The sequence below is a fragment of the Somniosus microcephalus genome, unplaced genomic scaffold (assembly GCF_052327205.1).
Source record: "Somniosus microcephalus isolate GS21.2 unplaced genomic scaffold, FLI_Smic_1.0 scaffold4, whole genome shotgun sequence".
Classification (NCBI taxonomy): domain Eukaryota; kingdom Metazoa; phylum Chordata; class Chondrichthyes; order Squaliformes; family Somniosidae; genus Somniosus; species Somniosus microcephalus.
This window is the reverse complement of record NW_028225191.1, coordinates 1,433,271-1,456,974: the sequence shown is the minus strand read 5'-3', so window position 1 is coordinate 1,456,974 and position 23,704 is coordinate 1,433,271. Positions and strand designations below refer to the sequence as shown.

The window sequence follows — 23,704 nt, the reverse complement described above, 5'->3', positions numbered from 1 at the left end:
ATCCTAAACTGCTCCCAATTCTCAGGTTTACTGCTTTTTCTGGCCAATTTATATGTCCTCTCCTTGGATCTTATGCTATCCCTAATTTCCCTTGTTAGCCACGGTTGAGTCACCTCTTTTGTTTTATTTTTATGCCAAACTGGAATGAACAAATTCTGTAGTTCATCCATGCAGTCTTTGAATGTTTGCCATTGCCTATCCACCGTCAACCCTTTGAGTGACATTCCCCAATCAATCCAACCCAACTTGCTCCTCAGACCATCGTAGTTTCCTTTATTTAAATTTAGGACCCTAGTCTCTGAGTCAACAACTTCATTCTCCATCTTAATGAAGAATTCGATCATATTATGATCACTCCGACCCAAGGGGCCTCGTACAGCAAGATTGTTAATTAATCCTTTCTCGTTACATAATACCCAGTCTAAGATGGCCTGATTTCTGGTTGGTTCCTCGACATATTGGTCCAGGGAACCATCCTGTAAACATTCAAGGAATTCCTCCTCCACAGTACAGGACATGAGAGCGGGGGAGGGAGTCCTTTTAAATGTGGAGGAGGTGGGTGTCCCTTTAAATGTGGCGGGGTGGATGTCCCTTTAAATGTGGAGGGGGTGTGTGTCCCTTTAAATGTGGAGGGGGTGGGTGTCCCTTTAAATGTGGAGGGGGTGGGTGTCCCTTTAAATGTGGAGGGGGTGGGTGTCCCTTTAAATATGGAGGGGGTGGGTGACCCTTTAAATGTGGAGAGGCGGGGCCGCGCATGCTTATTCAGCACCACCACAAAACGATGCTGCCAGTGCGCCTGCGTGGGGCCTCTGAGGAGAAGACGGAAATCGGCCCGGGGAAGAGGCGGAATCAGCGGCCGGGGTTAAGTAAAGTTTTGGGAATCGATTTAAATCGAGGTGAGGGGGGAAGCGGAGAGCGAGATTATAAAGTAAAAATACGAGAAAATCCAAACCTGAGAGTCGGGCGGGACCTCCGCGGACGCCGAACGGAGCGGATTGAACCGCGCGGGGTGGTGGCGTGAGCCGGAACAATGTGAATCTGAGTGACGGGAGCGCGGACCAATAGGAAGAGGGCTGAGCTGGGAGGACTGAACTGGGCGGCCTGGTCCTCCAGCCAATGGCGGCGCGGCAAGGGGGCGGGACCTTCCTCCCCCCGACGCTGAAGCTGGGGCCCGGTTGTGACGTCATCACAGGAAGAGGCCATTCAGGGAAGGGGCTGCGGCCGCTCAATCCGCTCCGCTCGATGCCGGGAGGGCGCTGGGACGGTGCGGTTTGTATTTTCTTTTTATTTATCTCCCCGCCCGCGCTTTTCTCTGCTATATATTAAAAAAAAAACCCTGATAAAACTCACTTTCTGCCGGTGATCCGGACTCTCGCGGTTGCCCGGGCCGACCCAGAATCGGAGGCACTGCGCAGGCGCGTTAGCGGCTCAACTTCGAGAGCGGGGCCCGGCGGCGCATGCGGAGTAGGGGCAGGGGGCGGGGCCTGTTCAGAGGGGGAGGATGATTGACAGGACCCCAGGGTGTGTGCTGAGCATGCGCAGTGCGGGCCGGGCGCCTGTGGAGCAGGAGAGGGCGGGGCCATGGGGCGCATGCGCGGGGTCAGCTGCAACTTTAGAGTCACAAAGGGACCGAGTGTCTTCAAATCTCTCCCCTCCTCTTCTAATTTCCTGTAAAACCAGTTTATAAAAGTCATCACTGAAAGTACATGGAAGATAGGACCCGGGCCCAGGGCCTGATTGACGGGAGCGTCCGACCAATAGGGAGCGAGTGGGGCGGGGCTGGAGGAGCGAGCCGGCGGCGGGTCCTCCAACCAATCGGGGAGCCCGAGGGGCGGGACTTGCGCCGGCTGATTGGGACAGAGGAGGCTGACGGGAGATTTAATTTAAATGAATTTAATTTCCCGCCTGCTCCAACCGCCCACCCTGCAACGTCACGACGTCGCCGGCGTGCACTGACTGACACTGAGCTCTCCACCAATGAGTGAGGGGAGGCGGAGCCTGGAGGACCGACCGAGGGGCTTTGGTCCTCCAACCAATCGCGGCGAAGGAGGAGGCGGGACCTGGGGTCGGCCCGCCGCCATTTTTTAAAGCGGCCTGGTCAGAATCTGTGATCCTGGGAAAGTTTATTTTTAATGTTCCTTTCCCATTTTACAGCTCAAACTAATTTTATTTTACAGAAGATACTTATTTTAAACATAGAAACATTGAAGATAGGAGCAGGAGTAGGCCATTCGGCCCTTCGAGCCTGCTCCGCCATTCATAAGAACATAAGAAATAGGAGCAGGAGTAGGCCAATCGGCCCCTCGAGCCTGCTCCACCATTCAATAAGATCATGGCTGATCTGATCCAAACCGCCAATCCACTATCACAGAACCATCTCCTGAATCTAGCAGAATTGACACACGAAATAGGAGCAGGATCAGGCTACACAGCCCCTGGGCCTGCTCCGCTACCCACAGGGCCATGACTGATCCGAACCTAGACTCATGTCCAAATTCCTGCCCGCTCCCCGTAACCCTTAATTCCCTTTACTTCTAGGAAACTGTCTATTTCTGTTTTAAATTTATGTAATGATGTAGCTTCTACAGCTTTTTGGGGCAGCATATTCCATGGACCTACCACCCTCTGAGTGAAGTAGTTCCTCCTCATCTCAGTTTTGAAAGAGCAGCCCCTTATTCTAAGACTATGCCCCCTAGTTCTAGTTTCACCCATCATCGGGAACATCCTCCCCGCATCCACCCGATCCAACCTCTTCACAATCTTATATGTTTCAATAAGATCGCCTCTCATTCTTCTGAACTCCAATGAGTAGAGTCCCAATCTACTCAACCTCTCCTCATATGTCCATCCCCTCATCCCCGGGATTAACTGAGTGAACCTTCTTTGTACTGACTCGAGAGCAAGTATGTCTTTTCTTAAGTATGGACACCAAAACTGTATGCAGTATTCCAGGTGCGGTCTCACCAATACCTTGTACAACTGAAGCAAAACCTCCCTATTTTTATATTCTATCCCCCTAGCAATGAAAGCCAACATTCCATTGGCCTTCTTAATCACTTGCTGCACCTGCATACTAACCTTTTGAGTTTCGTGCACCAGGACCCCCAGATCTCTTTGTACTTCAGTAATTTCCAGTTTCTTGCCATTAAGATAATAACTTGCTCTACGATTTTTCCTGCCAAAGTGCATAACCTCACACTTTCCAGTATTGTATTCCATCTGCCAAATCTCTGCCCACTTACTTAGCCTGTCTCTGTCCCCTTGCAGGTTTTTTATGTCCTCCTCACTCACTACTTTCCATCCCATCTTAGTATCATCTGCAAACTTTGATATGTTACACTATTTGTCAACTATTTACAATTTATATTAATGACTTGGATGAAGGGACCGAGTGCACTGCAGCCAAATTTGCTAACGATGCAAAGATAGGTTGGAAAGTAAGTTGTGAGGAGGACACAGAGTCTGCAAAGGGATATAGATCGGTGAAGTGAGTGGACAAAACATTGGCAGATGGCGTATAATGTGGGAAAATGTGAGATTATCCACTTCGGTAGGAAGAATAGAAAAGCAAATTGTTATTAAATGGAGAGAGACTACAGAACGCTGAGGTACAGAGGGATCTGGGTGTCCTCGTACATGAAACACAAACAGTTAACATGCAGGTACAGCAAGTAATTAGGAAGGGAAATGGAATGTTGGCCTTTATTACAGGGGGATTAAAAGTAGGGAAGTCCTGCTACAACTGTACAGGGCGTTGGTGAGACCACACCTGGAGTACTGCGGACAGTTTTGGTCTCCTTATTTAAGGAGGGATATACTTGCATTGGAGGCAGTTCAGAGAAGGTTCACGAGGTTAATTCCTGGGGTGAAGGGGTTGTCTTATGAGGAAAGGTTGGGCAGGTTGGGCCGATACTCATTGGAGTTTAGAAGAATGAGAGGGGATCTTATTGAAACATATAAGATACTGAGGGGGCCGGACAGGGTGGATGCTGGGAGGATGTTTCCCCTCGTGGGGGAATCTAGAACTCGGGGGCATAGTTTCAGAATAAGGGGGCGCCCATTTAAGACGGAGATGAGGAGGAATTTCTTCTCTGAGGGTCGTGAATCTTTGGAATTCTCTACCCCAGAGAGCTGTGGAGGCGGAGTCACTGAATATATTCAAGGCTGAGACAGACAGATGTTTGAACTACAGGGGGGTCGAGGGTCACGGGGAACAGGCAGGAAAGTGGAGGTGAGGCCAAGATCAGATCAGCCATGATCTTATTGAATGGTGGAGCACGGGTTAGACACAGAGTAAAGCTCCCTCTACACTGTCCCGTCAAACACTCCCAGGGCAGGAACAGCACGGGTTAGACACAGAGTAAAGCTCCCTCTACACTGTCCCATCAAACACTCGCAGGGCAGGTACAGCACGGGTTAGATACAGAGAAAAGCTCCCTCTACACTGTCCCATCAAACACCCCCAGGGCAGGTACAGCACGGGTTAGATACAGAGAAAAGCTCCCTCTACACTGTCCCATCAAACACTCCCAGAGCAGGTACAGCACGGGTTAGATACAGAGTAAAGCTCCCTCTACACTGCCCCATCAAACACTCCCAGGGCAGGTACAGCACGGGTTAGATACAGAGTAAAGCTCCCTCTCCACTGTCCCATCAAACATTCCCAGGGCAGGTACAGCACAGGTTAGATACAGAGTAAAGCTCCCTCTACACTGTCCCATCAAACACTCGCAGGGCAGGTACAGCACGGGTTAGATACAGAGTAAAGCTCCCTCTACACTGTCCCGTCAAACACTCCCAGGGCAGGTACAGCACGGGTTAGATACAGAGAAAAGCTCCCTCTACACTGTCCCATCAAACACTCCCAGAGCAGGTACAGCACGGGTTAGATACAGAGTAAAGCTCCCTCTACACTGTCCCATCAAACACTCGCAGGGCAGGTACAGCACGGGTTAGATACACAGTAAAGCTCCCTCTACACTGTCCCATCAAACACTCCCAGGGCAGGTACAGCACGGGTTAGATACAGAGTAAAGCTCCCTCTACACTGTCCCATCAAACACTCCCAGGGCAGGTACAGCACGGGTTAGACACAGAGTAAAGCTCCCTCTACACTGTCCCATCAAACACTCCCAGGGCAGGTACAGCACGGGTTAGACACAGAGTAAAGCTCCCTCTACACTGTCCCGTCAAACACTCCCAGGGCAGGTACAGCACGGGTTAGATACAGAGTAAAGCTCCCTCTACACTGTCCCATCAAACACTCTCAGGGCAGGTACAGCACGGGTTAGATACAGAGTAAAGCTCCCTCTACATTGTCCCGTCAAACACTCCCAGGGCAGGTACAGCACAGGTTAGACACAGAGTAAAGCTCCCTCTACACTGTCCCATCAAACACTTCTGGGGCAGGTACAGCACGGGTTAGATACAGAGTAAAGCTCCCTCTACACTGTCCCATTAAACACTTCTGGGGCAGGTACAGCACGGGTTAGATACAGAGTAAAGCTCCCTCTACACTGAACCATCAAACACTCCCAGGGCAGGTACAGCACGGGTTAGATACAGAGTAAAGCTCCCTCTACACTGTCCCATCAAACACTCCCAGGGCAGGTACAGCACGGGTTAGATACAGAGTAAAGCTCCCTCTACACTGTCCCATCAAACACTCCCAGGGCAGGTACAGTACGGGTTAGATACAAAGTGTCAGCCGTAGCTCAGGCGGCAGCACTCTCTCCTCTGAGTCAGAAGGTTGTGGGTTGAAGTCCCACTCCAGAGACTGGAGTCTAAAACTCTGTGCTGCCCCTCCAGTGCAGTGCTGAGGGAGTAAAGCCCAGTGCAGAGTAAAGTTCCCTCTGCACTGCTCCACTAACAGGCCTGAGCCCCAAACTCAGAAGAGCGCCCTCTGCTGCATTCCACTTGTCTCAGCAGCGGGAGAAGCAGGCGGCGGATGTCCCGCCCCTCGGACACTCCGATTGGTTGGAGGACCCGCTGCCATCTCAGTGCTCCGAGCTCCTCCCGCTCTCTCCCTATTGGTTGGAGCTCCCGTCGGTTCACCACCGTGGAGTTGATGACGTGCCCCAGTCCGGCTCCCTGCAGAAGACAAGGGGCTGCGGCCGCTCAATCCGCTCCGTTCGGTGCCGGGAGGGCGCTGGGACGGTCCGGTTTGTATTTTCCTTTTATTTATCTCCCCGCCCGCGCTTCTCTCTGCTATATAAAAAAAACCCTGATAAAACCCACTTTCCGCCGGTGACCCGGACTCTCGCGGTTGTCCCGGGCCATCCCCAGAATGCGAGGCCCTGCGCAGGCGCGGTAGTGGCTCATCCTCGGGAGCGGGGCCTGATGGCGCATGCGGAGTAGGGGGATGGGGCGGGGCCTGTTCAGAGCCCGCGCTCACCTTGGAGCGGCGCATGCGGAGTACGGGGAGGGGCCTGTTCAGAGCCCGCGCTCACCTTGGAGCGGCGCATGCGGAGTAGGGGGAGGGGGCGGGGCCTGTTCAGAGCCCCCGCTCACCTTGGAGCGGCGCATGCGGAGTAGGGGAGGGGGCGGGGCCTGTTCAGAGCTCACATCGAACAATGAGAACAACTTGTATTTCTATAGCGCCTTTAATGTAGGAAAACATCCCAAGGCGCTGCACAGGAGTATTGTAAGACATTGAAAAATGTGACCCCGAGCCACAAGGAGAAATTAGGGCAGATGGCCAAAAGCTTGGTCACAGAGGTGGGTTTTAAGGAGCGTCTCAGCAGGAATGATGTATGAGGAGAGATTGGGTCGATTGGGCTTATACTCGCTGGAGTTTAGAAGAATGAGAGGGAATCTCATTGAAACTTATAAAATTCTAGCAGGACTAGACAGACTAGATGCAGGAAGGATGTTCCCGATGGTTGAGGAGTCCAGAACCAGGGGACACAGTCTAAGGATAAAGGGTAGGCCATTTAGGACAGAGATGAGGAATTTCTTCACCCAGAGAGTGGTGAACCTGTGGAATTCTGTACCACACAAGGCAGTTGAGGCCAGTTCATTAAATATATTCAAGAAGGAGTTAGATATATTTCTTAAGGCTAAAGGGATATGGGGAGAAGACAGGGACAGGGTACTGAATTTGGATGATCAGCCATGATCGCATTGAATGGCGGAGCAGGCTCGAGGGGCCGAATGGCCTACTCCTGCTCCGATCTTCTATGTTTCTAGAACCAGGGGTCACAGTTTTACATCTCCACCTTTCCCAGCCCAGGGGCAGTGAAGCTGATTTTCAGGCCCCAGCTGCTGCACAGGTTGGTTGAAAGGATCAGCAGTAATGGCGGCTGCAATCCCCACAAGTCCCCGCGCTCCAGAAAGCGGTCTGGCCGCCGCACTGAGTTGTGACTGAGACCGAGCATGCGCCCCATGGCCGCGCCCTCTCCTGCTCCACAGGCGCCCGGCCCGCACCGCGCATGCTCAGCACACACCCTGGGCCCGTGTCAATCATCCTCCCCCCGCGCCTGCGCACTGGGCCCGAGCTCCAGTTTGCCGCGCGGGGCTTTCTTTGTAAAGTCGGTGTTGGTGAAGAGCCGCAATCAGTGAGGGAAAGTGAGTTTTCCGCCAGATCCGATTGAGATCAGAGGAGGGGAGACAATAAAGGGGAATCCAAACCTGAGAGTCCGCGGATCCGGGCCCCGAGCGGAGCTTCTTCAATTTGGCGGAGCGCATTCCAGGGACACGTGACCCGGGCCCAGGGCCTGATTGACGGGAACTTCTGACCATTAGGGAGCGAGCGGGGTGGGGCTGGAGGAGCAAACCGGCGCCCCGCGCGCCCACCCCGCTCTTCGCCCAACCAGTCACGTCAAGACGTCGCCGGCGTGCACTGACTGACACTGAGCTCTCCACCAATGAGCGAGGGGAGGCTGAGCCTGAGCCTGGAGGACTGATCGAGGGGCTTTGGTCCTCTAACCAATCACGGCGAAGGAGGAGGCGGGACCTGGAACCGCCGCCGCCATTTTGTAAAGTGGCTCAGGATCTGTGAGCCCGGAAAAGTTTATTTTTAATGTTCCTTTCACATTTTACAGCTCAAACTAATTTTGTTTTGCAGAAGATACTTTTTATTAAATAAAAGAAGTTCGGTTTTAAATTGATGAAAATAACAAACCCTGTGGAACAAATACTTGTGAGTAAAAATATTTCTTCTCCCTGAATTCATTTTCTTAATATTAATTTTCAGCGTTTTTAATTATTAATTTCAAGCACTTTAAGAGAAATATGGGAGTGGTGAGGGTTCTCTTAAAGGGACAGGCGCTCTCTTCTATATGATTTTCATTAAAGGGACCGCGTCCCTGTGGATGACTGTTTTAAAGGGACAGCGTCTCCCTTTTTATAATGTATATTTAAGAGACTGACATTTAAAGTAGGGCAAATCCCCTGCTCCCGTGAGTGCTTGGCGAAAAATCAGGTGCTGTTTGCTCTCGCCCCCTCCCAATTTTCTGCCAAGGGACAGAAAGCAGAGAGTAGTGGTGAACGGTTTCTTTTCAGACTGGAGGGAGGTAAACAGTGATGTTCCCCAGGGGTCGGTATTAGGACCAATGTTCCCTCTAATTTTTTTGAGGTGCGTGGCCCCTTTAACGGGCTGCACGGCCCATTCAAATTTCCGTGCATGCGCATTTATTCCATTTATAGGGCGGTGAGCCGGCTGCGCGGGACCTCCAGACCGCTGCGTGGCCGCGCAACTTAACGTGAACTTTGATTCGGACCACTGCTTTTTTTGATATATATTAATGACCTGGACTTGGGGATCCAGGGCAAAATTTCAAAATTTACAGATGACATGAAACTCGGAAATGTAGCAAACAATGAGGATAGTAACAGACTTCAGGAGGATGTAGCCAGACTGGTGAAATGGGCAGAAACGTGGCAGATTAAATTTAATGTAGAGAAGTGTGAAGTGATTCATTTTGGTAGGAAGAATGAGGAGAGGCAATATAAACTAAATGGTCCAGTTTTAAAGAGGGTGCAGGAACAGAGAGGCCTCAGGGTGTATGTACACAAATCTTAGAAGGTGGCAGGACAAGTTGAGAAGGCTGTTAAAAAAGCATACAGGATCCTTGACTTTATTAATAGAGGAATAGAGTACAAAAGCAAGCAGGTTATGCTAAGCCTTTATAAAACACTGGCTAGGCTTCCGCTGGGCACCACACTTTAGGAAGGATGTCAAGGCCTTAGAGAGGGTGCAGAAGAAATTTACGAGAATGGGACCAGGGATGAGGGACTTGAGTTACGTGGAGAGACGGGAGAAGCTGGGGTTGTTCTCCTTAAGCAAAGAAGATTAAGAGGAGATTTGATAGAGTTGTTCAAAATCAGGATGGATTTTGAGAGAGTAAATAAGGAGAAACCGTTTCCAATGGCTGAAGGGACAGAAACCAGATTTAAGGCGATTGGCAAAAGAACCAGAGGTGACATGAGGAAACAGATTGTTACACCAAGTTGTTGTGATATGGAATGCGCTGCCTGAAAGGGCGGTGGAAGAAGATTCAATATTATAATTCAAAAGAGATTGAGATAAATACTTGAAGGGAAAACATTTACAGGGCTTTGAGGAAAGAGCAGGGGGAGTGGGATTAATTGGATCGCTCTTTCAAAGAGCCAGCACAGGCACGATGGGCCGAATGGCCTCCTTCTGTGCTGTATCATTCTATGATGCTATTCTACACAGACACACACACATACAGTCAGACAGACACACAGACACAGATACTCACTAAAATACAGTCAGACACACACTCACTTTTTTTCTGCATGAACTTTTATTATTAATTTCAAAGACTTTACGAAAAAGGTGGGAATGGTGGGCGGAGGGCTCTTAAAGGGACAGGGACTCTCCTTTTCAATGTGATTTTCATTAAAGGGACTGAGTCCCTCCTTGCCTGTGGAGGACCAATTTTAAAAGGACAGCGTCTCGAAATCAGGTGCAGTCTGCGTGTGAACCACCTCCTCCCAATTTCCTGCCAAGTGACCCCTGCGGGCACCACTCCACTCCAGGAGTGGCTCCTAGAATCATACAGCACAGAAGGAGGCCATTCAGCCCATCGTGCCTGTGCCGGCTCTTTGAAAGAGCTCTCCATTTAGTCCCACTCCCCTGCTCTTTCCCCATAGCCCTGAAAATGTTTCCCCTTCAAGTGTTTATCCAATTCCCCAGTGAACGTTATTATTGACTCTGCTTCCACCGCCCTTTCAGGCAGCGCATTCCAGATCACAACAACTCGCTGCGTCAATAAAATTCTCCTCACCTCACCTCTGGTTCTTTTGTCAATGACCTTATATCTGTGTCCTCTGGTTACCGACCCTCCTGCCACTGGAAACAGTTTCTCCTTATAAGCTACAGCTATACAAAGCCCTGGTTAGACCCCAGAGAGTCATAATGGCACAACAGGAGGCCATTCGGCCCATCGAGTCCGAGCCGGCTCTCTGTATACAATCCAGTCAGTCCCACTCCCCCACTCTATCCCCGTAGCCCTGCAAGTTTATTTCCCTCAAGTGCCTATCCAGTCTCCTCTTGAAAACATTGAGTGTCTCCGCTTCCACCACTTCCGTCGGCAGTGACTTCCAGGTCCTCACCACTCGCTGCGTAAAAAAGCTTTTCCTCACGTTCAACCTGTATCTCTTGCCCAAAACATTAATTCTGTGTCCCCTAGTCCTTGTACCATCAGCTAGTGGGAACAGCCTTTCCCCGTCGAGCCTATCCAAACCCGTCATAATCTTGTACACCTCTATCAAATCAGCCCTCAACCTCCTTTGCTCTAATGAAAACAAATCCAGCTTCTCCAACCTGTCCTTGTAGCTAAGATCCCCCATCCCCAGAACCATTCTGGTAAATCTCCTCTGCACCCTCTCAAGGGCCTTCACATCCTTCCTAAAGTGTGGTGACCAGAACTGGATGCAATACTCCAGTTGTGGCCTAACCAGCGCTTTATAAAGGTTCAGCATAACTTCTCTACTTTTGTACTCAATACTTCTATTTATGAAGCCCAAGATCCCATATGCTTTGTTAACCACTCTCTCAATATGTCCCGCCACCTTCAGGGACCTACGCACATTAACTCCCAGGAACTCCCTGGAGCACTGTGTACAGTTCTGGGCACCGCACCTCAAAGGATATATTGGCCTTGGAAGGAGTGCAGCACAGATTCACCAGAATGTTACCCGGGCTCCAAGGGTTAAGATTATGAGGAGAGATTACATAAACTAGGCTTGTGTTCCCTGGAATCTAGAAGGTTAAGGAGTGATTGAGGATTTTGGGATTTTGAAAGGAATTGGTAGAGTAGATAGAGAGAAACTTTTTCCGCCGGTGGGGCAGTCGAGGACAAGGGGACATCACCTTAAAATCAGAGCCAGGCCATTCAGGAGAGAAGTTGGGAAACACTTCCTCACACAAAGGGTGGTAGAAGTGTGGAACCCTCTCCCACAGAAAGCAGTCGATGCCAGCTCAATTAATCATTTAAAATCCCAGCGCGATAGATTTTTGTTAGACAAGGGAGCAAAGGGATATGGAGCCAAGGCAGGTGGGTGGAGTTAAGACACAGATCGGCCATGATCTCATTGAATGGCGGAACAGGCTGGAGGGGCTGAATGGCCTCCTCCTGTTCCCATGCTCCTATTTATTCTATCAAAACCCTTCCTGTTTTGAACACCTCTATTAAATCTCTGCTGCACCTTCTCTGCTCCAAGGAGAACAATCCCAGCTTCTCCAGTCTCTCCACATAACTGAAATCCTCTGTGTATTTGTCGTGGGGCAGCAGGCTATAGCAAACAGCTTTCTTAAGAACATAAGAAATAGGAGCAGGAGCAGGCCATTCGGCCCTTCGAGCCTGCTCCGCCATTCAATAAGATCATGGCTGATCTTCTACCTCATCCCCACCTTCCCGCCCGATCCCCATATCCCTTGATTCCCCATGAGTCCAAAAATCTATCTGTCTCAGCCTTGATTATACTCAATGACTGAGCCTCCACAGCCCTCTGGGGCAGAGAATTCCAAAGATTCACCACCTTCTGAGTGAAGAAATTTCTCCTCATCTCAGTCCTAAATGTCCGACCCCTTATTCTGAGACTGTGACCCCTGGTTCTAGACTCCCCAGCCAGGGGAAACAGTCTCCCAGCATCTACCCTGTCAAGCCCTGTAAGAATTGTAGATGTTTCAATGAGATCACCTCTCATTCTTCAAAATTCATGGGAATATAGGCCCAGTCTCCTCAATCTCCCCTCATAGGACAATCTCCCCATCCCAGGAATCAGTCTGGTGAACCTTTGTTGCACTCCCTCTAAGGCAAGTATATCCTTCCTTAGGTAAGGAGACCAAAACTGTACACAATACCCCACAAGGGTGTGTGCTGAGCCCCCTCCTCTACTCCCTCTTCACCCACGACTGTGTGGCTGTTCATGGTTCCAACACCATCATCAAGTTTGCGGATGATACCACGGTAGTAGGCCAGATCACCAACAATGATGAGTCAGCCTACAGGGAGGAGGTCCAGCATCTCGTGAAGTGGTGCGCTGATAACAACCTGGCCCTTAACATCAGGAAAACCAAAGAAATCATTGTGGACTTCAGGAAGTCTAAAGGCGGAAGTCACACCCCCATCCACATCCATGGGGCTGTGGTGGAAAGGGTGGACAGCTTTAAGTTCCTCGGAGTCCACATCACGGAAGACCTCTCCTGGTCCCTCAATACCTCCTCTCTGGTGAAGAAGGCCCAGCAGCGCCTATATTTCCTAAGGAGGCTGAAGGGATGTAACCTGTCACCCCTGATCCTCTCTAACTTTTACCGCTGCACAATTGAGAGCATCCTGACGAACTGTATCACAGTATGGTATGGCAGCTGTAGCTACTATGACCGGAAAGCCCTGCAGCGGGTAGTCAAAACTGCCCAACGCATTACCGGCACCCGGCTACTGACCATAGAGCACATATACCAGAAACGCTGTCTACGGAGGTCACAGACCATCATCAAAGACCCTACACACCCCAGCCACAGTCTGTTCACCCTCCTGCCATCTGGGAGACGCTACAGATGCATTCGCACCTGAACGACCAGATTTAGGAACAGCTTCTTTCCCAGGGCTGTCATCCTACTGAACTCCACAAATAAACTCTAAAGCCTGCACATCTGCCAATGCACTTTATTATGGTTATGTTTATGTTAATGTATTACAAGCCAAATGAATGTTGAATGTTTAAATGTCTTAATCTAAATGTACACTCTCGGGAGCCGCAAGCCTACATTTCGTTGTACTGCACTTGTGCACTAACAATGACAATAAAAGTTGATTATTATTATTATTATTATTAGGTGTGGTCTCACCAAGGCCCTGTATAATTGCAGTAAGACTTCTTTACTCTTATACGCCAATCATAAGAACATAAGAAGTAGGAGCAGGAGTAGGCCATACGGCCCCTCGGGCCTGCTCCGCCATTCAATAGGATCATGGCTGATCTGAATCTAGACTCACGTCCACTTCCCTGCCTGCTCCCCGTAACCCCTAATTCCCTTATCTGCTAGGAAACTGTCTATCTCCATTTTAAATGTATTTAATGTTGCAGCTTCCACAGCTCTCTGGGGTAGCAAATTCCATAGATTTACTACCCTCTGAGTGAAGAAGTTTCTCCTCATCTCAGTTTTGAAAGGGCAGCCCCTTATTCTTCGATTATGCCCCCTAGTTCTAGTCTCACCCATCAGTGGAAACATCCTCCCCGCATCCACCCAATCAAGCCCCCTCACAATCTCATATGTTTCGATAAGATCGCCTCTCATTCTTCTGAACTCCAATGAGTAGAGTCCCAACCTACTCAAACTTTCCTCATACATCAACCCCCTCATCTCCGGAATCAACCGAGTGAACCTTCTCTGAACTGCCTCGAGAGCAAGTATATCTTTTCTTAAATATGGAAACCAAAACTGCATGCAGTATTCCAGGTGTGGCCTCGCCAATACCCTGTATAACTGCAGTAAGACTTCCCTGTTTTTATACTCCATCCCCCTTGCAATAAAAGCCAAGATTCCATTGGCTTTCCTGATCACCTGCTGCACCTGCATACTAACTTTTTGTGTTTCATGCACCAGGACCCCAGATCCCTTTGTACTGTAGCACTTTGCAGTTTCTCTCCATTTAGATAATAACTTGCTCTTTGATTTTTTTCTGCCAAAGTGCATAACCTCAAACTTTCCAACATTATATTGCATCTGCCAAATCTCTGCCCACTCACTTAGCCTGTCTATGTCCTTTTGCAGGTTTTTTATGTCATCCTCACTCATTGCTTTCCCTCCCATCTTTGTATCATCGGCAAACTTGGATATGTTGCACTCGGTCCCTTCCTCCAAATCGTTAATATAGATTGTAAAGAGTTGGGGTCCCAGCACTGACCCCTGCGGAACACCACTAGTTACTGATTGCCAGCCCGAGAATGAACCATTTATCCCAACTCTTTGTTTTCTGTTAGATAGCCAATCTTCCACCCATGCCAGTATATTACCCCCAATCCTGTGATTTCTTATCTTGATCAGTAATCTTTTGTGTGGAACCTTGTCAAATGCCTTTTGGAAGTCCAAATACAACACATCCACTGGTTCCCCTTTATCCACCCTGTATGTTACATCCTCAAAGAATTCGAGCAAATTTGTCAAACATGACTTCCCCTTCATAAAACCATGCTGACTCTGTCCTATTAAATTATGTTTATCCAAATGCTCTGTTACTGTTTCCTTAATAATGGACTCCAACATTTTGCCAACCACAGATGTTAGGCGAACTGATCTATAGTTTCCAGCTTTTTGTCTACTTCCCTTCTCAAATAATGGTGTTACATTAGCAGTTTTCCAATCTGCCGGGACCTTTCCTGAGTCCAGGGAGTTCTGGAAAATAATCACCAATGCACCCACAATCCCTACCGCCACTTCTCTCAAGACCCTAGGATGTAGGCCATCAGGTCCGGGGGATTTATCCGCCTTAAGTCCCTACAATCCTTTTGTAATAAAGACTAACGTACCATTTGCTTTCCTAATTGCTTGCTGCACCAACGTGTTAAGATGAGAAATGATAAAGGCAAGAAGTCACTTGCGGGAGTGGTGTACAGGCCCCCTGACAGTAACCACACGGTAGGATGGAGTATAAAGGAAGAAATAACGAGAGCTTGTCAGAAAGGTATGGCAATAATCATGGGGGATTTTAATCTACATATAGACGGGAAAAATCAGATGGGCAAAGGTAACCTAGATGAGGAGTTCGTAGAATGTTTTCGGGATAGTTTCTTAGAACAGCACGTTCTGGAACCAACCAGAGAGCAGGCTATACTAGACCTGGTATTGTGCAGTGAGATAGGATTAATTAATGACTTCATAGTGAAGGCGCCCCTAGGTAGCAGCGATCATAATATGATTGAATTTTACATTCAGTTTGAGGGAGAGAAGAGTGGGTCCAAGACTAGTATTTTAAACTTAAATAAGGGCAATTATGAGGGCATGAAAGCAGAGCTAGCTAAAGTGAACAGGCAAATTAGGTTAAGGGATAGGTCAATAGAGTCGCAGTGGCAGACATTTAAGGGGATATTTCAGAATACACAGAATAGATACATTCCAACGAGAAAGAAAAATTCCAAGGGGAGGACCCACCATCCGTGGTTAACTAAAAAAGTTAAAGATAGTATCAGACTTAAAGAAAAAGCATATAATTGTGCAAAGATGGCTGGCAGGTCAGAAGGTTGGACAGAATATAAAAAACAGCAAAGAATGACTAAAAGATTAATGAGAGAAAAATTAGAGTACCAGAGAAAGCGAGCTAGAAATATAAAAACTGATAGTAAGAGTTTCTATAGATATTTAAAAAAGAAAAGAGTTAACAAAGTGAGCGTTGGTCCTACAGAAAGTGAGACTGGGGAATTAATAATGGAAAATAATAATAATAATTCAACTTTATTGTCATTGTACAACGCACAAGTACATGAACAACGAAATGTGATTTTGCAAGCTCCCATGAGTCCAGTACAAATAACATTAACATTAAACGTAAATAGCACCGTCCTGGGAGAAGCAAAGCCGCTGCGTCTGTGCGCGCCGCCATTCCATTTCCACCATTCCTCCTGTCTGACAATCTTCAGCCCAACGCCCGGGCCTGCTCACCAGCCGCCCCTCCCTGGGCTCCTTCCGTGACCTTCTGCACCTGGTTTTCCCTGATGGTCACCCCTCCAGGTACTAACCAGGCCTGGCTCTGCTTAGCTTCCAAGCCTTGCCAGTGACCCTGTCCCTAGTCCCAGGAACAAGGCCCAGGAATAAGGAGATGGCAGTTGAATTGAACAGGTATTTTGCATCGGTCTTCACTATAGAGGATTCAAGTAACATCCCAGAAATAGCTGTAAATCAGGAAATGGAAGGGAGGGAGGAACTCCAGAAAATTACAATCACCCGGGAAGTGGTACTGAGCAAATTGTTGGAGCTGCGGGCTGACAAGTCCCCGGGTCCTGATGGACTTCATCCTAGGGTCTTAAAAGAAGTGGCTAGTGAGATAGTTGATGCGTTGGTTTTAATTTTCCAAAATTCCCTAGATTCGGGGAAGGTTCCATTAGATTGGAAAATAGCGAATGTAACTCCTTTATTCAAAAAGGGAGGGAGACAGAAAGCAGGAAACTACAGGCCAGTTAGCTTAACATCTGTCATAGGGAAGATGATAGAAGCTATTATTAAAGACGTTATAGCAGGGCACTTGGAAAAGTTCAAGGTAATCAGGCAGAGTCAACATGGTTTTGTGAAAGGGAAATCATGTTTAACCAATTTATTGGAGTTCTTTGAGGAAGTAACATGTGCTGTGGATAAAGGGGAACTGGTGGATGTACTGTACTTAGATTTCCAGAAGGCATTTGATAAGGTGCCACATCAAAGGTTATTGCGGAAAATAAAAGCTCATGTTGTAGGGGGTAACATGTTGGCATGGCTAGAAGATTGGCTAGCTAATAGGAAACAGAGAGTAGGCATAAATGGGTCATTTTCTGGTTGGCAAGATGTAACGAGTGGTGTGCCACAGGGATCAGTGCTGGGACCTCAACTTTTTACAATTTATATAAATGACTTGGATGAAGGGACCGAAGGCATGGTTGCTAAATTTGCTGATGACACAAAGATAGGTAGGAAAGTAAATTGTGAAGAGGACATAAGGAGGCTACAAAGGGATATAGATCAGTTAAGTGAGTGGGCAAAGATCTGGCAAATGGAGCATAATGTGGGAAAATGTGAAGTTGTCCATTTTGGCAGGAAGGATAAAAAAGAAGCATATTATCTAAATGGTGAGAGATTGCAGAGCTCTGAGATGCAGAGGGATCTGGGTGTCCTAATGCATGAATCGCAAAAGGTTAGTATTCAGGTACAACAAATAATCAGGAAAGCTAATAGAATGTTATAGTTTATTGCGAGGGAAACTGAATACAAAAGTAGGGAGGTTATGCTTCAGTTATACAGGGCATTGGTGAGACCACATCTGGAGCACTGTACAGTATTGGTCTCCTTATTTAAGGAAGGATGTAAATGCGTTGGAAGCAGTTCAGAGAAGGTTTACTAGACTAATACCTGGAATGGGCGGGTTGTCTTATGAGGAAAGGTTGGACAGGCTAGGCTTGTATCTGCTGGAGTTTAGAAGAGTAAGAGGTGACTTGATTGAAACATATAAGATCCTGAGGGGTCTGGACAGGGTGGATGTGGAGAGGATGTTTCCTCTTGTGGGAGAATCTAGAACTAGGGGTCACTGTTTAAAAATAAGGGGTCGCCCATTTAAGACAGAGATGAGGAGAAATTTTTTCTTACAGACGGTCGTGAGTCTTTGAAACTCTCTTCCTCAGAGAGCGGTGGAAGCAGAGTCTTTGAATATTTTTAAGGCAGAGGTAGATAGATTCTTGATAAGCAAGGGGGTGAAAGGTTATTGGGGTAGGTGGGAATGTGGAGTAATCAGATCAGCCATGATCTTATTGAATGGCGGAGCAGGCTCGAGGGGCCGAGTGGCCTACTCCTGCTCCTAATTTGTATGTTCGTATGTAACCTGTGCAGCAGCTGGGGCCTGAAAATCAGCTTCACTGCCCCTGGGCTGGGAAAGGGGGACATGAGGCAACATTCTCCCTCTTACCCCTTTCTACACTCCTTTTACAGGGATTTAGAAGTGGAGCATTTACAGATAGGAAGCTCAGACCGAACATCACGTCAAGAACAGACAGAGTCACTCGATTCATCAGGACCTGATTCAGTTGGTCCTCCAATCTGCTGGCACACCAGCAAGTTCACACTAATGAGAGACCTTTTAAATGTTCTGAGTGTGGGAAGAGCTTCAAAATCTACAAGTACCTGAAGCAACTCCAGTGGCTACACACTGGGGAGAGCCCGTTCACCGGCCCCGTGTTCCAGAAGGGTTTCACTCAGTCATCCGCTCCGATGATACACCAGCAAGATCACACTAGGGAGAGACCTTTTAACCCACTCCGTGTGTGGGAAGTGATTAATTGCACCCTCCGTGCTGCTGAGACACCAGCTTGTCCACACCAATGAGAGACCGTTGACCTGCTCTGTGTTTTTGAAGCGATTCTCTCATTCTGCCATCCTCCTGAGACACCAGCTTGTTCACATTAAATGTTCTGACTGCGGGAAGAGATTTAAAAGGTCCCAGAATCTGAAGAGACACCAGCTGGAGAGAGCAGGTGAGATTCTGTTCACCTGCTCAGTGTGTGGGAAGAGATTCACTCGGTCCTCAAATCAGCTGGCACACAAGCGAGTTCACACTGGGGAGAGGCCGGTGAAACATTCTGACTGGGAAAAGCTTTCAAATGTCCCAGGAGCTGAAGAGACACCAGCTGGAGACAACAGGAAAGAGACCGTTCACCTGTTCCCTGTCTGGGAAGGGATTCACTCAGCCATCAAACCTGTTGCGACACCAGCAATATCACACTGATGAGAGATCATTTAAATGTTCTGACTGTGGGAAGAGCTTTAAAACCTCTGGGGATCTGAAGAAACACCAGTTGGTCCACGCTGATGAGAGACCATTTAAATGCTCTGACTGTGGGATGAGCTTTAAAAGCTCCGGGCATCTGAATGGACACCAGCGTGTTCACACTGGGGCGAGGCCATTCACCTGCTCCATGTGTGGTAAGGGATTCACTCAGTCATCCCACCTGCTGCAACACCAGCGAGTTCACACCGATGAGAAACCATTTAAATGTTCTGACTGTGGGAAGTGGTTTAAAAGCTCCAGCAATTTGACTACACACCAGCGAGTTCACACTGATGAGAGACCATTCAAATGCTCTGACTGTGGTAAGAGCTTTAAAAGCTCCGGGCATCTGAATGGACACCAGCGTGTTCACACTGGGGAGAGGCCATTCACCTGCTCCGTGTGTGGGAAGGGATTCACTCGGTCATCCCACCTGCTGGAACACCAGCGAGTTCACACTGATGAGAGACCATTTAAATGCTCTGACTGTGGTAAGAGCTTTAAAAGCACCGGGGAGCTGAAGATACACCAGCGAGTTCACACTGGGGAGAGACCATTTAAATGTTCTGACTGTTGTAAGAGCTTTAAAAGCACCGGGGAGCTGAAGATACACCAGCGAGTTCACACTGATGAGAGACCATTTAAATGCTCTGACTGTGGTAAGAGCTTTAAAAGCACCGGGGAGCTGAAGATACACCAGCGAGTTCACACTGATGAGAGACCATTTAAATGCTCTGACTGTGGTAAGAGGTTTAAAAGCACCGGGCATCTGAATGGACACCAGTGTGTTCACACCGGGGAGAGGCCATTCACCTGCTCCGTGTGTGGGAAGGGATTCACTCAGTCATCCCCCCTGCTGGCACACCAGCGAGTTCACACTGATGAGAGACCGTTTAAATGTTCTGACTGTGGGAAAAGGTTTAAAAGGTCCGGAGATCTGAAGGAACACCAGCGTACTCACACTGGGGAGAAGCTGTTCACCTGCTCCGTGTGCGGGAAGGGATTCACTCAGTCATCCAACATGCTGACACACCAGCGACTTCACACTGATGAGAGACCATTTAAATGCTCTGACTGTGCGAAGAGCTTTAACAGCTCCGGGGAGCTGAAGAGACACCAGCGAGGTCACACTGTTCTGTAGCACAGGGCCCTGTAGGCAGCTGGGGTGACATGAACGTGGAATGGATGAATGTTTTATAAATTTTTCTGCTGTTTAATCTTTCAATCTGTTGTGCTGATGATTCCCTTCGATTGACTGTTGATGGTGTTACATAGAATGTACAGCACAGAAACAGGCCATTCGGCCCAACTGGTCCATGCCAGTGTTTATGCCCCACACCCACCCTACTTCAATTAACCCGATCAACATCTCCTCCCATTCCTTTCTCCCTCATGTGGCTTCCTCATAAATGCATCTGTGCTGTTCACCTCAACTACTCCCTGTGGTAGCGAGTTCCCCATTCTCACCATTCTCTGGGTAAAGACATTTCTCCTGAATTCATTACTGGATTTATTAGTGACTATTTTAAGTTTGTGGCCTCATAAATATGATGAGATTCTGTTAAGCTGACCAGTATGTTGTTGTACTTTGTCTTTTTCTGATAAATTAAACATTACTGAGCCCTTGTACGCGTGTTATGGGATGAAGTTTTTTTAAATTCGTTCATGGGATGTGGGCGTCGCAGGCAAGGCCAGCATTTATTGCCCATCCCTAATTGCCCTTGAGAAGGTGGTGGTGAGCCGCCTTCTTGAACCGCTGCAGTCCGTGTGGTGAAGGTACTCCCACAGTGCTGTCAGGGAGGGAGTTCCAGGACTTTGACCCAGCGCCGATGAAGGAATGGCGATATACTTCCAAGTTAGAATGGTGTTTGACTTGGAGTTGGTGGTCATAGAGTCATAGAGTTATACAGCACAGAAAGAGGCCCTTCGGCCCATCGTGTCTGCACCGGCCATCAAGCCCTGTCTATTCTAATCCCATTTTCCAGCACTTTGTCTGTAGCCTTGTATGCTATGGCGGTTCAAGTGCTCATCTAAATACTTCTTGAATGTTGTGAGGGTTCCTGCCTCTACCACCCTTTCAGGCAGTGAGTTCCAGATTCCAACCACCCTCTGGGTGAAAAAGTTTTCCTCAAATCCCCTCTAAACCTCCTGCCCCTACCTTGGTTATTGACCCCTCTACTAAGGGGAAAAGTTCCTTTCTATCTACCCTATCTATGCCCCTCATAATTTTGTACACCTCAATCAGGTCCCCCCTCAGCCTTCTCTGCTCTCAGGAAAACAACCCCAGCCTGTCCAGTCTCTCTTCATAGCTGAAGCGCTCCAGCCCAGGTAACATCCTGGTGAATCTCCTCTGCACCCTCCCCAATGCAATCACATCCTTCCTATGGTGTGGCGACCAGAACTGCACACAGTATTCCAGCTGTGGCCTAACTAGTGTTTTGTACAGCTCCATCATCACCTTCCTGCTCTTATATTCTATGCCTCGGCTAATGAAGGCAAGTATCCCATAAGCCTTTTGAACCACCTTATCTACCTGTCCTGCTGCCTTCAGGGATATATGTATTCTATCAGGTGTTCCCCTGCACCTGCTGCCCTTGTTCTTCCAGGTAGAAGAGGTTGTCGGTTTGGGAGGTGCTGCCGAAGAAGCCTTGGCGAGTTGCTGCAGTGCATCTTGTAGATGGTACACACTGCAGCCACGATACGCCGGTGGTGGAGGGAGTGAATGTTTAAGGTGGTGGATGGGATGCCAATCAAGCGGGCTGCTTTGTCTTGGGTGGTGTCGAGCTTCTTGGGTGTTGTTGGAGCTGCACTCATCCAGGCAAGCGGAGAGTATTCCATCACACTCCTGACTTGTGCCTTGTAGAGGGTGGAAAGGCTTTGGGGAGTCAGGAGGTGAGACACTCGCCATGAATACCCAGCCTCTGACCTGCTCTTGTTGCCACAGTATTTATGTGGCTGGTCCAGTTAAGTTTCTGGTCAATGGTGACCCCCAGGAAGTTGATGGTGGGGGATTCAGCGATTGTAATGCTGTTGAATGTCAAGGGGCAGTGGTTAGACGCTTGCTTGTCGGTGATAGTCATTGCCTGGCACTTGTGTGGTGCGAATGTTACCTGCCACTTATCAGCCCAAGTATTGTGTCTCAAGGGGTTTTATACCCTTATCTATATAACAATTAAGAAGGACTCCGGGGTGGAGAGTTTAGTTAATGGCCATTTTATTTACAATGTGCTTCTTCACTCTATGCACTACATTTCCCATAGTGCATTGCAAATCACCACGACGGTATCCCATGTGGGACAATTCTAATACACATTCAAAATACACAACATATTTCCTCCCCCTTAAAATAGAATGTCCACAAAACAGAATAACTGAAAATGACTATAACTTTGGAAGAGAGGTTAGACTGCCTCTACATTCCGCTAACCCTGGGGATTATTCTGCCCCATGCACACAGGTTAGCACTAACTGTAACTAAGGCGCTCTGGAGGCTGCCTTTCTCTTTGGGGGTAACGCCTAGTCTCAGGAGCAGGCTCTGGCTGGCTCTCCCATGACCCTGCAGGCGTGGCTTCCTCCCTCGATGGCACAAGAGTGGATGGTGCCACCGTCTCGGTCGGATGACCAGTCCCTGCTGGAGCCCCCAGCAGGTCCTTGATCCTCTTTTTCTTGGGTTACCTGGGGCGACTGTCTTGGCAGTAACTGGTCTACATGCCATCTCCATGTTCGGTCATCTCCGGTGCGGACTCGGTATGAAACGAGGCCCGTCTTTTGAATGACCGTAGCCGGGACCCACCACTCCGGGGTGGTGTAGTTATGCGCGAGGACTTTGCCCCCCACCACAAAGTGTCGTTCTTTGGACCTCTGAGCTCGTCTGCTGACTTGATCCTGCTGATTGGCGTGCACCACTGCTTCTGTGGACGTTGGCCTCAGCAGGTCAAGGCGTGTCCGTAGCTGCCTTCCCATGAGTAGGTAAGCAGGAGATGCTCCAGTTGTAGCATGAGGCATGTTTTGGTATTTCAGCAAGAAAGCATTCAGGCGCTGCTTTAGAGGAGCATCACTTGCAGCTTTCAATGCGCGTTTCAGCGTTCTGACAAACCTCTCCGCCAATCCATTCGTGGATGGATGATAGGCCGCGGAGAATGTGTGCTGGATTCCATTGCTCTTGAGGAACTCCTCCATCTCCTGGGATGTGAACTGTGTTCCATTGTCAGTTACTGTCAGGGTTGGGGTCATGAGGCCGTGTAGACACGGGGCCGTGCTGTGCGGGCGAGGCTGGTTCTGGACCCAAGTGCAGACAGATGAGGCGAGAAGCAGATATGCAGTCTTAAATAACAGTACTTTACTAGAATCACACAGGTAAACAGTTACAAAACATAGGAGCTCAAGACAAGCTACCACATAGGCAAATGGCTAGTCAAGATAGGAACTCAAGACAAGCTACCGTGAGGCAACCGGCTTGTCAAGACTGAGCTCAAGACAAGCTACCCCAGGGCAACTGGCTTGTCAAGATAGGAACTCAAGACAAGCTACCGTGAGGCAACCGGCTTGTCAAGACTGAGCTCGAGACAAGCTACCACAGGGCAACCAGCTTGTCCAAACTGAGCACCTTATCAAGACTAAGCAACTTATCAGCACCTTGTCAAGACCGAGAACAACGGGAAGAACCACAGAACTTAAATACAAGCAAAAACATAACACAGATAAACAGTTATAGACATAGGAGCTCA

The 23,704-nt window shown here is 48.6% G+C and overlaps 1 protein-coding gene across 1 annotated transcript; it reads left to right on the top strand.

The window, feature by feature from the left end:
* Nucleotides 1-778: 778 nt before the first annotated feature.
* On the top strand, nucleotides 779-20,365 carry LOC147084042 (uncharacterized). Its single transcript, XM_085979924.1, has 3 exons — nucleotides 779-896; nucleotides 8,066-8,140; nucleotides 18,143-20,365. Exon 3 carries the CDS (start codon nucleotides 18,811-18,813, stop codon nucleotides 20,116-20,118), a length of 1,308 nt encoding a protein of 435 aa, XP_085836050.1. The 5' UTR covers nucleotides 779-896; nucleotides 8,066-8,140; nucleotides 18,143-18,810; the 3' UTR covers nucleotides 20,119-20,365.
* The last annotated feature ends 3,339 nt before the right edge of the window (nucleotides 20,366-23,704 follow it).

Excerpts from the sequence above, each read along its gene's own strand:
- LOC147084042 (XM_085979924.1), top strand. The coding sequence starts at position 18,811 with ATGTCCCAGGAGCTGAAGAGACACCAGCTGGAGACAACAGGAAAGAGA.